General features: G+C 41.7%; 2 protein-coding genes across 2 annotated transcripts in view; one reads left to right on the top strand and one right to left on the bottom strand.

The window, feature by feature from the left end:
• susd2 (sushi domain containing 2) overlaps window positions 1-1,691 on the top strand; it is a 43,433-nt gene extending 41,742 nt beyond the window's left edge. Inside the window, exon 14 of the mRNA XM_049578493.1 lies at window positions 664-1,691. Coding sequence (XP_049434450.1) covers window positions 664-709 — 46 coding nt within the window. The 3' untranslated portion in view covers window positions 710-1,691. The remainder of the gene's footprint in view (window positions 1-663) is intronic.
• Window positions 1-14,666, bottom strand: part of znrf3 (zinc and ring finger 3) — a 246,047-nt gene that overhangs the window by 14,344 nt on the left and 217,037 nt on the right. The gene's annotated exons all lie outside the window — the stretch shown is intronic.

Raw genomic sequence — 14,666 nt, 5'->3', positions numbered from 1 at the left:
TTTGTGGTGGAAACACTCAGCAGACCTGAGGTCGCAGTACCATGTATGAAGGGTTACTTTTGGTTCCAAAGGTGCCGTACTGAAAGTGTTTAGTGGAAACAGGGCTTCATGGCAGCACGTGTCTCCTCATGGTTACTGCTTGTCAATCTTCACTTTGACTAATGGATATAATGTCAAAAAAACAACTAATGCGTTACTAGTTTAAATACAGTGGGAGGGCTCAGTACATTTGCCCTTCAACATTTATGTCCCTGTTTTGCAAGTGTCCTTAATGAGCGACTACATTTTATATGCACTGTTAATAAAACACTATTAATAAGAGCAATAAAGTGCTGTTATTAAGAACTGAGTTGAAAAAAATCCCTGCCCTGATGCAAGGTCACAAGACAATTTTCCTGTGGTCAGTTTTGATTAAACAGTCATTCCCCATTACGTCACTTATTCAACTCCCGTGGAGCAGCAGGGCATGCAGTCTGGATGGCTTTATCCCCCAAAATAACTTCCGCAAGGTGAGGATGATCAGCTTTGAAATAAGGACATACCTAAATAGAGGTGGTGGTGTTAAAGTGTTTCTTCTTTTTTTTTTTTTTAGTTGGTGTTTTGTAATTTTGTTCTTAAATTCTAAAGTTGTTTCAGTGACTCTTCTTTTATTTGTGTTTTCAGAGAGAAAAAAGAGGACCAGATGATGACTCAAGAACAACCTTGCTAAACCATCAAAGTTCTTCCGGATTATGGATTACACCGCTCCACATCGAAACCTGCAACTATGTGGCCTATGGCAACAAATGTGTTTAGAGCTCAGCATTTGGAAACCCCGTGCAGTTGTGTTGTTTGTTAGGACAGTGGTCTTCTCTTGACCTGTTGACCCTGTCAGGAAAAAACCTCAGGCGCTAGTTAGGCTTTCAGCGTGTTGTTTAGCCTCATGTTTTCCCTCTTGTTTAGTTTGGAAAACCTCCAGGTTGTGGTAAATGGAGCGTGGGGGTGAGGATTGAGGGTACTGAGGTAAAGGGAAAAATGCTGATGATTGTTTTTATATTCACGTTTTTGCATGACTGAACGTCCGATCTTCGCTAGAGAGAAAACTGTATAAATACTACACAGATATCATCATCACGATCAATGCTCCCTTCTCCTGTTCATTTTAAAATAGGACCAGATGTGTTCATGTTGGTGTCACATGTGAAGTGAACCTGATCATTTTTTTTTGGTTGAGAGACTTTGAACTGGTGTGCAGCCTTTGTGTGGGCTCAGAGCCTTCAGTCAAACGAAGGGTTTTGCTGAGTGACTGAGAAAGATACTCCACAAATGTTACACAGAGGTCACCTTTTTGCACAATGTCAACACCCTCTGAGGGTTGTTTTTATACTTTTACATATTTGAAGACAGATTAAACGCACATGCTTTCATTAAAATCAAGAAATGATATTGCATTGCCTTGTTTTTAACAAACTGGCTGTTTATCCAGCAGCGTGTTGTCTTTGTGAATATTTGCTGCTCAGAAATAAAGAATCAACCCCTCTTCAACCAGCAGGCGTGCATCATCTGTTACAGCCACATGCCCTGCCGGAAAAACCGTCATCTCATGTTACTCCGCGGTCTTCTCCTCTACTTTGAACCTGACTCACTTCTCCTTTTCCAAAACAAAGCCCTCAGGGGGGGTAAGAGGAAACAGAGTGACAGGGTCCTGTGTGGCTGATCCCTGGGAGTGATAGGTGGGGGTCCAGCTGGGGAAGAAGAAGGTTCTTGTTGGAGACTAATTGAAATAACCTGGCCTGCTGGACTGGGAAGGCTTTGAAGTTTGTTTTTTTTTTTGCCACATGTGAACACTGTTTCCTAACTAGCGGTTGTGCAATGCTCTATCCATTACCAGCTCCTGCGCACATGGACTGTTGTTGCCGCTCTGTCGTGCCTCAGGGACTCTTGGGACACTATTGTTTTTCACATTAAAACACATCAATACCCTTTACGAGCATAAATAAGTGCACGTGCACCCACTTCACATGTGTTGTTACGCGGTAATGAAACAAGTCCTGATACCCTCACAAAGACGTAGTAAGCCACCCTGTGTGCCGCTGTCTGAGGTCTTTTTACAGTATCAGCTCACTCACTGTATAATCTCCTAACTGGGTGCAAATTTCCCTGCTTTCATGTGTCAGTCATTGCTTATAAGAGAGGCAATGGAGCAAGCTGCTGCGTCTGTTTGCATAGTCAGATGCTGATTAATTGCGTGCAGATGAAAGTAGAGGGTTTTCATCTCTGGGGGCGGCCTGTTCTAACCCAGAATGTTTACGCTCGCTTATCACCCCAACAACCCGGCATGATTAGTTCAATCAAATTCAAACACGAGTAAATGCTAATGTGTTCTGTGGAAGCCTGTTGCTTTCACGTGGGACTTTTCCCATTTCTCAGATCTGCTCCACATCCCTGGATTATGAAGAAAGGCCTCTGAAGTGGCTTTTGGATGAGGCTTTTGTTTTGGGTGTGCGTGTTTTTTTTCTCTGTTTCATGTCAACTCCAGCTTTGCAGGTGTACTTTGTCCCTTACCTCCTAATGCCTCACGGTTGAGCAGCACCTTCTGATGTTAACTCCTAATTTTAAGGCGTAGGTTGAAATAAAGATGGATTTCGGGATTAAGGTGTTTGCCCAAACACTGAGATTGTGTTTGAGTTTGTTACTGGCAACGTGAACACTTAATGTCGGGGTGAAGATTTGAGCAAAGTCAACTAATCCTAAGGTTGATAAAAACACAAGTTTGAATTTTTTTTCTCATTTTGGTTACACTTTATTTTTATATTCTCTTTTTGCAAACGCAGGGCAATCCTAAAAGCAACTGAAAATGAAATCATCTTTCTCAGCTATAGTCATTAGCTTGGGAAATGAGGTCAGCATCCAGTCAGAGAACAACAGCAAAAATCTCTTGCACATATCAAAATAACTCGAACATAAACATAAATACATTCATAAATGCAAACATTGCACCGATGCAATGAAAAGCAGGTAAATAAGGTGACATAGGTATTTATCTCAGCTAGAATAACTAATTTGAGACCTTTCTGTAAAAGATATTCTAATTTCACATCAACATTTTTCTAATATACCCCTTAATGATTTGCAGTTTTTGGTTACTCAAGATAATCCACAGACCTTTTTGTGACTACTTTAATGTATGAACTATTTTCTTTATACTGAACTACACCTGCCAACTGCATCGCCACACAGAAGGAAGCGTGCATGTTCTCTTGGACCAGAGGCTCGTCTTTGCGACAGCCAAGATGTAAACACTGATGGCGTCCTCCTTGGCTGTGTTGTACCATTTGCTAGCTCAGTGGTGCTAGGTGAGCTAGCAGTAGATGCACGCTAACTTCTGTGTGGTGATACAGTTGGCGGGTGTAGTTTGGTAGGAAAAAACAGTACCTACTATGGATGTTGGTTTCTGTTCATTTTGTTTTTGACAGCCCAACACCCATCAACTGGTAACTTACCGGTTAATTTTTACGAAAAATATCACAAAATGACATAAAATACAAGAGGCCTTTTCCTCCTTCACTCAAATATAATAGAATTAGATGGCACTCAGCTTGTGGTGCTCGAAGTGCCAAAAAATAGATTTGAAAAACTCAACAGCAATGTCTCTTTCCAGAAATCATGACGCAGAAGGAGGCGTGCATCTACTGCTAGCTCACCTAGCACCTTTGAGCTAGCTAACGTTACAGCTCAGCGGGGGAGGACGCCATTAATGTTTACATCTTGAGCTGTCATGAGCACAAGCCTCTCATCCACGAAAAGATGCACGCTTCCCTCTGTGCGGGGATTTTGGTGTAGTTTGGTAGAGAGAAAATAGTTCCTACATATCTGCTCACAACAAGGTTTGTCGATTATCTTGAGTAACCGAGTCATGATTTCTAGAAAGAGACATTGCTGTTGGTTTCTCAGATGTACTTTTGTGGCGCTTTGAGCACCACAAACCAAGTGTCATCTTGTTCCATATCTGAGAGAAGAAAGACATCTCTACAGCTGACATCTCCCAACACTCAGCAATTCACACCAAAACTATCAAGGTTCTAGTTAAATAGGTAAGAAGAAAAATGCATGTTTTTGATTTTGTGGTGAACTCTCCCTTTAAGCAGTGTTGGCACTCTTTTCAGAGCTGTTTCTATTGGCATGCAGAACTCACACTGAGGTCCACCGTATGACCCAAAGCTGAACCTCAGCTTCTGTGAGGACTCATAGAAGTGGCTCTTCAAACACAAACTACTCTTGACATTAACACTCAGTATAACTTTATCACTCACAGGCCAGCTACTAGTGTTCCCCTTTCTCAGTCATCAACATCAGAGGCCGAACTCCATCCCCTGAGGCAATGTAATCCACTCAGCGACCAGCGGCCGTTAGGACCCAAGGCTCATTTTTCATAGGAGTCAGTTCTTTTTATAATGGAGCACGTCATTCTCCCAGGCCACAGAAAAGGCAGATACCTCACTTTACTACACCACAGATGAGCGTAGCAGAGCAAAACAGACCCAGCATGCCCAATCCACCCTTACAGATGTTCGTCCTAGACCATGCCCGACACAGGAAGCCCTTAAAGAGCAAATCAATCAGTCGGCACTGTGGAAACCGGGGGGACAAACCTCCATGGAAAGCTTGTGGAAGGGCACATTGCCAGGGGAGTGAGACGCACTACGTAGCTTGTACCAAATATAAATTCATTGCAGGCTCTTGGAAACTTGTGTTTTCATAAACACGGGAACTGGGTGGAAGCGATTTCCCGATTTGGAGTGATTCAAATGCAAAGCAGTGGAGGGCACTGACAAAAGAGAAGTGAGAGGAGAAAATAAATAAAGAATTGTTAGCATTCGCCTTTTATTTGCCTGGAGGGAGAATATTTTCAAAGCTCATTCTCATCCTGAGAAATCATTTTAGTGGTGATAATCCTCAAACAACATTCCCCTCTGATTTCTCAACTGAATGGAATACAAACCATTTTCAAAAGCTTTTATGCACAGATCAAGTGTTCTCATGAATAAAGATGTGCATCATGGCACTTCTTCGGGGCATGCAAAAATGAAGTTGTGCTCTGTCCTGGTTGTTTGTTTCCCTTTGAAGAAGTTAATTCCCGACGAACACGAATTCCTGTGACCCTGCTTCATTGCTCTCCGTATCTCTTTCCACCAAAGCTGACCGCAACCTGCAGCTCTTGTGATTTGGTTTTATCCACTTCAATCAGATCCCATTTGAAACCACATGTTTTATTGTAGTGTGGTCCTTTATTTACTCAATACTGAGCTGGCAACGGCAATAGACTTTTTCAGATTTGGCATCTCAGTTTCTTTTCCATAACTTGAAATGTATTTCTTCGAGTATTTAATTTATTGCCACATGTCACTGCCAGACATTAACCTGGAGTCTATCCAAGGAAGAACCTTCAATTGCCAGATATAATCTGTCAAAGGATAACTTTATCCCCATATACCTCTAAAGTCTCAGTATGTAAAGCTGAGTGAGTAATTCCTCCACTCTAGATTTATGATAGCACCTGTCTGTTAGCACAAGTAAACTGTCCCAGCAGGCACGGGAATTCCCATCAAATCCAGCTCCAGAATCCCCCCAGATCTTCGAGAACTTTGTTCTTGCCATCAGAGATAAAGCTCTGCAATCCTCCCCAACCATTACGCTTAATGATCTGCTTAACTAGCCGCGTTACGCCAAAGCTAGTTCCAAGAAGAAAGGCAACTTCAAAAGGCCAATATTCCTCCAAGCTTGGCTTGTGTATTCCCCCCTTTTTCCTCCTTATCGTGCACTGTGGAACTTGTCCGATGCACAGATATGATAAAGAAGGAATTAAATCTCTGCTCTGTGTACGTGGAGTTTCATCTAAGGATTTGTCTGTGTGCGTCTGTGTGTGGGTGGGTTTGCGTACAGTCTGAAACCCCAGTCAGAAGTAATACACAGACACCTTTTGAATGAAGCCATATCAGTGGATACTAGCTCAGACTTGCCTCTGTCTCATTTTCTTCATTTACTGACATTAGTGCCATAATTAAGAATATTCAGTGGTTGCAACATGCAGTGCTTTTTCAAGATCCGAAGTGCAAGTAGAGTGTTAGTCTGCTCAGTTTATATCCAAATGATTTAAATACGAGTGCGTGAGATAAACTCAAAATTGTTAATGTACACATTTGCTCACTCTCAAGATTTCTGCACTTTGTACCCAGTTAGCCCACATTCTTAGACCCTAGAGGCAGGTATTATTTACTGTCTAGACACACTTTCTTGTGGTATCTCTTGTGTGTGTCTGTGCATATACCTGCTAGTGAATGTGCGATTCATATCGCACGGGTATTGAAGGTCCTTTATTTTTCTCTCTCAGGCTTATTATGAATTCTCACCGCTGTGATTCATCATGTGTTGTCTCTCCCTCAGCACGTCTGAGCCCACAAGGTTGAAGACCTCATAAGTATTCACATCCCCGTCCCCGCTCAGCCCTGCACTAATTGAGAAGACACAGCAGCTGCAAAATCATCAGGTTAATTTCTTGTTATTCATATTGATGTAGGGGAATAGGAGTTTCACTTTGTTGCAGTCCTGTCATTCAGACTGGGATCTGAACTGTTGTCACTGGTTCGTGGTTTCGACAGTACTCTTGCAAGAATTACTACAAATTGTCATCAGCATGCTATACATACATCACTGTACTCTGGCTGTCAACATGAATTATTCAGTACACACAGTATTTAAAATGCATTTTCTGTGCTCACACTAAACCTCAGATTTTAAGTTTATGGAGCTGGGAATTTTTAAAACTTTAAAGCAAAACTGTGCAACTTTTTAACCTTAAAAAACAGCTTCAGTATCATTTAGATCACTGGATATCAACCTGGAAGTCCGACCCTCTTCATGGGTTGCTAAAGCTTTACAGGGGGTTGTGAGGCCTTTTTGTTTTTAAATATATTTATACAGTAGGTCTTTATCTCAGCATTTCATTCATCTCTGTGAAGAACACTAAATGTAAACTGTTATTTTAAAGTTTAGATTATTATTCAAGATATAAAGTTAAAAGTCCAGTGTGTAAGATTTAGGGGGATTTAGTGGCAGCTAGTGGTGATGACGATTAGAGACTGAGACCACCTAAAACCTCTCCTGGTTACAATTCCCTCAGTGTTTATTGTATGTTTATCCAAAACAAACGGACCACTTCATTTAAATGGGTAAAAACATTGAATAAAGCCAGGAGCTAGATAGTGTGAGTTTATCACCCGCAGAGGTTTCTCTCTCTAAGAAACAAATGGACACACTGATTTAAACTGGGACATGGGACAACATGGTGGACACTGTGGAAGAGGACCCGCTCTATATGTAGATATAAACAGATCATTCTAAGGTAATCAAAACACGGTGAATCTTGGTAGTCAATTTTAGTGGACCTTTACAGTCTCACAGGATAAAGGCATGGTGAGAACCAGAATATAAGCTATGTTCACTCTCTGCTGAACAGCCTCATCCTGCATTAGAAAATGTTAAAACAACCAAAGCCTGTCAAGTATGTACAGTTGTTAGAAATATGTAGATATAAACATAATACAAAGAATTATATAAAAAAAAATCCTGAAAATTATCTCTGAAATTTACTAGCTCAAAATTCTCTCTTTTTTTTTTTTGCTATTGCTAAATATAATGAGAAATACCTATAACATATGTCAGGGGTTGCCAGTTACCTCCACTGCAGTCCACTGATTTAGATGGTACATTGACTTCTAATATGACTTGAACATCGTTATCGATCCATGTCTGCAAGGGTCCACACACAGCTCTAAGTGGACGTCCGTGTGCAGCCCCTTATTTGTTACCATGCAGACTGTATGCACAGCAGTTGTGCCGACTGCGCATGCCCCAGTCTCTTGTCCATGCTCCAGCAGTCAAGCCAGCCGCAGCCAACACACCACAGTAAATATTATTTTAAAGTTAGATATTCAACAGTTGTTCACTTCAGACCCAAATGAGTTTCAGTCTCACCTAGGAGGACAGTATAGCTCACTTCCCAGCCATCCTGTCTACTACTGGGGGCTGATGCGGACCCTCAGTTATAGTATGGAAAGGAGCGCGTGCTTGTCCACACGACCGCAGCTGTCTGCAGACACTTACTGTGGAAAGTATGTCTGAGTGTTGAGCAGTTTGCAACCCTGTATTTACAATTGGTGAACCAATTTAAACTGAAGGGGTGCCAAATTGCAAAAATACCATTTTTTGCATATCACTGCTTTAAATAATACAGCCGACAATTACTTAAAGGGGAACTAATGTTTTTTTCAACCTGGGCCTTATTTTCTGATATACTTTTGTCTATATATGAGTGATAGGATGTTCAATATTTGACATTTCTCCAGTACGAAGCTAGGGCTGGGTAAAAATTCGGACATGTTCAATCTCACGTCTCCCAAGATTTGAGTTGTTGCAGGAAGGAACCGCTGGAGTGAGCTTACAAACGCGAGGAGTTACTCTGTTTGGAGTAGTCATGGCTGAATTTTTACCCGATTTTGACTAACTGGATCTGGATGAGCCATTTGAATTTGATGACCGCCCGTATTTATTTGAACATGGAGTACACGGACGTACACGGATGCAGAGCTCATTGAAACTGAAGAGCGGACGAGGAGAGAGAGGGAGCAGCAATGGGAACTGCCCATTGGTTCGACAGCCCATTGGTTCGACATCCCATTGTTCCGACCATATTAAACTCAAGTCAGTTCCGAAATCATCATGATGCCCTGTGGTTAAGGTCTGGTTAGGTTTAGGCACAAAAACCACTTGGTTAGGGTCAGGAAAAGATCATGGTGTGGGTTAAAATGAAAAAGAAAGTGACAAACACATAAGCCGTGAGCCTGCTCTGCCTCAAGCCGGTCGCGGCGCACCATACGCCCGCCGCGAGCCATTCAGCACCACTGACAGTTGGACCAATGGGATGTCGAATCAATGGGCTGTCGAACCAATGACATGGACCCGCAGCAACAGGCAGAGGATCATGTCCGAATCCAGCTAAAGATAAACACAGACTTCATTTCTCCTTTCCGTTATGTTGTCGCATAGTTATACTAACAATCCGAGCCTATCTGTGTGGAAAAAAATGCACTGTTAGTGGACGTATTTTGACGCTGTCTGAGTGCCCTATTATTTAATATAGCGTGCACTCACGGGCTGCAGGCAGGTCAGCCCTAGCTTCGCACTGAAGAAATGTCAAATATTGAACATCCTATCACTCATTTAGACAAAAGTAGATCGGAAAATAGGGCCCAGGTTGAAAAAAACATTAGTTCCCCTTTAATAGTGATAAGCTTTATTTATAAAGCGCTTTTCCAAACAAAGTCACAAAACGCTTCACTTGGCTGATCCCAGATTAAAACAACGCAAGATTCAAGCAAATAAAATGAGGCAATTTTAAGAAAATAAAAAGAACAATACCACCATACCAACCTGATTAGCTGATAGACAGAAAATTAATAGGCAACTATTTTGATAATCAAGTTGTCATTTGAGTCATTTTCCCAACCAAAATATAAAGCATTCACTGGTTCCTGTCTCTAAAACGTGAGGGTTTGATGGGTTTATGTGTTCTGTGTTATTGTAAATGGAATATCTTTATATTCTGGACTGTTGAACGGAAAAAACAAGGGATCTGAATAATCGTTTTGGGCTCTAAGGAATTATAATGGCAACTTTTGCCCAATTATTAGAGATTTTGTAGAAAACACAGTTTATTGATCATTGAAGAAAATAATTTTTTTCCCCGTTTTCCACCCATGATAATTGCACGGCCTGTTTTTAATGCAGTAGCTTGAACTTTAAGTGTGATTTTTGACTGTCAGATTTATCTCCAACCACACACCTCTGGACCCTTTATTCCCCAAGTCCTGACTGAAAGGTGTTATCACCAAGGCTGTCAACAGTGTGCAAACATTCATAACGTTAGCTCATCGCAAGCCATGTGGCACTGTGCCCTGTTCATCTCCTTGGCCAAGTCCCATGTGTGCTGGTCTGTGAGCTGAATCAGAAGATTGCAAAAAAGAGTTTAAAATTTTAGTTTTAAAACAAATTTGTAATTGTATTCACTTTATTCAAGATTGCACCTGGCTAGTTTCTTTTTGTAAGCACACAAGATATAACATGTCTGAAGTTCAGTGACCACAAATGTAATAAATTCTAATGTATGCTGTTCGAATACAGTCTGCAGTAATCTCTTTCTGCTACTTGTGTTTAGTGTCTGACTGTGCAGCGCAGTGTAATCCTCTGGATCAAACTGAAATCTTCCAACTTGCTTTTCCTTCAGTTTCAGTGTGATTTGCAGGCGAGGATTTGTCATGCTTTCTGAATAGAATGTTAGGAGATTGCATGGAGGACGCAGTTTCCCCTGACTAGTTTCATTTCATAATTGGGACGGAGATGTAGTGGGAGACCTGCCAAACATCAGCACAACACGGTGTATTAGCAGCATGTGTGCAGGGGGATCGCCTTGTTTACAACTTGAAACCTTAAACCTGCAAACATAAATCTGCTGGTGCGTACTGTGGCCTGAGACGTGGTTCATGGATTGTCGTTAGAGATATGAGACACTAGTATGGAATTGTTTTCACTTGGCTGCAAAATGTTTAGCTGCTGAAATGACGTCAAAATGCTTTTCATCTTCTTTTTGTTCAGCTCTTGTAAACAGTGTAGCCATACCAAAGTTTGCATCCTCAGAGTGTGTTTCTCATCAGCAGTTTACGCTTTACATATGGTGGACTGTGGTTCTCACATTGCATTCCCTGAATGGATGAAACGAACAAGACGCCCATCAGAGGATGTTTGCAGTGGAGTTTTCACGTGGAAAACAAAAAAAAAAAAGAGGTGCAGTGTAAAAACAAGTCTGGCCTCAATATACCCCGCAAAGCTGCAACCCCCTGGAGTTGTTTGTGCACAAGAAGAGCATTTGGATTAGAGTTGATTCAGTGCGGTGACCACTTTCTACAACTCTTTGAAGCACAAGCTCAGACAACTCTGGAAAGATAACACACCATTCCAAATGTAAAGAAAACTGTTATATGATTTTATTTGCTCTGTTTCACCAAAACAAGGTTTACCCAGAATTTTCCAGAGCCAAAACAATTCCCAAGAAGATATTTAAGATCTGTCATTCCAGCCCAATAGAGGACTTCAGTTGAGCTTTGGTACCATGGCTTTCGTCCTCTGTGTTTCACATCGCTCTCTAAGTGATACGAAATAGCGCTGATGCTTCTTTACCATTCGAAGCTCTTCTTGAGTGCGAGTCAAATGTGCCGTCACTGTCAGCCCACAAACCGACGCGCTGGGTGGGGACATTGTTTCATGGCGGGAAGTGCAGCACTGCTGGCCAGAAATCCTCTGGCTTCTGGCTCTTTTCCTGGTCTGTGATGAGTTAAAGTGAAGATATTTCTGACTCGGAAGAATGATGATGGTGATGATGTTAGCCATGATGTCCTTATCTTTGTTGGCAGGAGAGGGTAAATGAGAGAAAGAAAACTGTTATTCTATTATGAGTCACAGGCAGGAAAGGTTGAGTTGTACAGCCTTCCAGTCAGTAAAGAATCGACCATAACATCCGAGTTGCCAGAGAAACATGTTGGCATTGGACGATTCTGCAAACCGCAAATGTTAAATTTGTATCTTACTGTATAATGACGAAAACTCTGTCTGTGTGTCTGTTCCATGTTTTTCTCCTCACTGACTTGGTCAATCCATGTGAAATTTGGCACAGTGGTAGAGGGTCATGGGAGGATGCCAATGAAGCAATATTACATCAACTGGCCAAAGGGGGGCGCTATAGCAACCAACTGAAATTGCAAACGTTTTTTGAAAAACACTTCAAATCGATCTCTTCCTAGGAAGTTTGAGCGATCTGCATGAAACTGGGTGAACATAATCTAGGGACCAATATCTAAAGTTCCCTCTTGGCAAAAGTTGGAAAACTTACTAAAACTGAGCTTCTATAAGGCAATGAATATTGCGGAGGGCGTGGCTCATCACATAAAGGTGTATAACATCTCAAGGGTTTCACCCATCACCACGCAACTTTGTAGGCATATGACCACACATAATCTGAGGGGACCCCTCCATTATTAACCCCATCAAACAAAATGGGGGCGCTAGAGAGCTCATTTCTTATCTAGGCCTAACCACCATATGGATTTTTACTCAACATGGCAGATATGTAGCAAAGCCCCCCTAAAGGTGACTGGAGAAATTTAACTCTAATTGGCAACTGGGTGGCGCTATAACAACAGAAAAATGCTTAAAAATGGCTAAAATGCGACCGATCGCTGTGGCTCCCCCTGTGGACCAATGTTTGGGGGGTTTTTTTTCTAATTTTTGGTATGACTAAGTCATGGTATGGTATGCTGTACATAATCACGGAAACTGACAGTGTGTCATTCTGTCTGTCCCACGTGTTTCAAAAGCTCTGTCTGAATACATTGCTCTTCTTCATGGGTTCAGTTGACTGTTTAATCTGCATTTTCCTATGACCTGTATCCCAAACACACACCATGTGAAACTGTACGTGGGCAGCTGTGCACTCAATGGGTATGGACTAGTATTTCATATTTATCATATCAGTGTTTGTAAAGTAATTTATATCAGCTGTTGGTGGGAGTCGGTGGGGATGGAGAAGGGCGTGTCACCTAATCGAGACACAAGATGCCTGCCAAGCTGCAGGCCACTGTTCGACACCAACAAACAACAAATATGGTTATGATCTAGTGATTCATTGCTGTGTCTTCAGCAGCTTTTTAGGCACCAAAAATGTGTGTATTGTAGTAACCTGTCGTGGTGTTTCCACCAAGGAGAGTGCCATTAAAACCGGATGTTTTTTGCAGAGTCATTGCTATTTTTCCAGCCGCAATTGTGCCCCCAAAACAAGGTATTTTAAATGTCAAGTGCTTAGGGTTGAGGGGCATGTAGCAGCAGAAATGGTATACAGTTTTCATAACCAACATATCGTTGTATTTTGTGACCTTAGAATGACCTTTTATGTCTACATACAGTCCAGGTCTTCTTCCATGGAGTCCGCCATGTTGTTTCTACAGTGACCCAGAACCGACAATTCAAACACTGGCTCTAGATAGGGCCATTCTCATTTTTTCATCAGCCACCATAGTTCTCCTACACACTCGGCACATGGGAGAAGTTTTAGTGTTGAAACTTCACCACTAGATGCCACTAAATCCTACACACTGGACCTTTAAGGCAAAACATGATCTCTTCGGCCTGTAGACTGTAGTGAGACCATCCTGATGATGTGAGCTCAACATTCTGTTTTGCTCTCCACATGTTCAAGGGATAGTGCACCCAGAAATGAAAATTCAGCCATTATCTACTCACCCATATGCCAATGGAGGCCCAGGTGAAGTTTTAGAGTCCTCACAACACTTGCGGAGATCCAAGGGGAGAGTGGGTAGCAACACAACTCAAATGATGTTTTTCCAAACAACTTTTTATGTTGGAGCTTCAGGACACTTGGATCACTACGGACGAGTAGTATGGAGATATTTTGTGGTTTTAATTCTGTGTTCTTGGACGTTTGAATCTGGGGCGCCGTAAGCCTCCATTAGGTGGCGTTGTGTTGCTACCCCCTCTCCCCTTGGATCTCCGCAAGTGTTGTGAGGACACTAAAACTTCACCTGAGCCTCCCTCGGCATATGGGTGAGTAGATAATAGCACCCATTTTTGGGTGCACTATCCCTTTAACCACAGCACTGTTGAAATGTTGAGTTTAAACATATCCACTACATAATAACCTACAAATATAAAGTATTTGGGATTTGCAGAGACGTACAATACCAACATTTTTCTGGTGATTTGGTTGATCATAAAGACTACTGTATACTACATTTGATAGGCCACATTTTGAGTGTTTTTTGTTGTTTTAAGACTCATGGTTTCTTAGAGGAATTCTCCAACAACAATAAATCATTTGTATCATTTTATTTTCATTATTTTTCTATATTTTTTTAGTACTACTGCCACTGCTGCCACCCTGTTTCACATAAATTTTACTGCATCGCCCAATAAATCAGTCACTTTTATAGATTTCCCCAAAATGGAATGATCTCTTGTCCAGGGACCAGGCTCTGGTTTACAAGGACTGAGATGCCTTAGGTTTGGTTTTTGGTTTGGTTTTGGAACTTTTGAGGCCTTTGGTATTTTTGCCCTCTTTGATGCTGGTGGACAAAGGCGTAAGAAACATGAATGGCTGGCGTCCACTGTGGTCAAAAGATGGCTACTGGGTCAATGCTCTACCAGTCATTTTCAGCTCAAGAATTTCCTCCTCTTCCCCTCTGTTCAAACTACATGAACACAACAACCAATGCAAAGTAATCGCATCAACCCACACATGCTGCCTGGTATGATAGGATAAGCCAAACTCACTTATTTAAAAGCTGCGACCGTGTTTTTTATTTGAACTCACCAAGTTAACTGCTAAGATCTCAAAGCACTGTCTGTAACTTTGCTAAAAAGAATTCTGCCGGGACAAGAAAGGCGAGCAGTTGAACCCTGGGGGCAGCCAAGAAGAGAAAACAAAGGCTAACTGTAAACTTACCACTCAAACTATCCTTTGCAAACATCCATCGGTTTACAGACAAACTTTCTGCTTCAGCTTT

Source organism: Epinephelus fuscoguttatus, linkage group LG6, assembly GCF_011397635.1.
Source record: "Epinephelus fuscoguttatus linkage group LG6, E.fuscoguttatus.final_Chr_v1".
Lineage (NCBI taxonomy): Eukaryota > Metazoa > Chordata > Actinopteri > Perciformes > Serranidae > Epinephelus > Epinephelus fuscoguttatus.
This window is presented reverse-complemented; position numbering and strand designations above follow the sequence as displayed.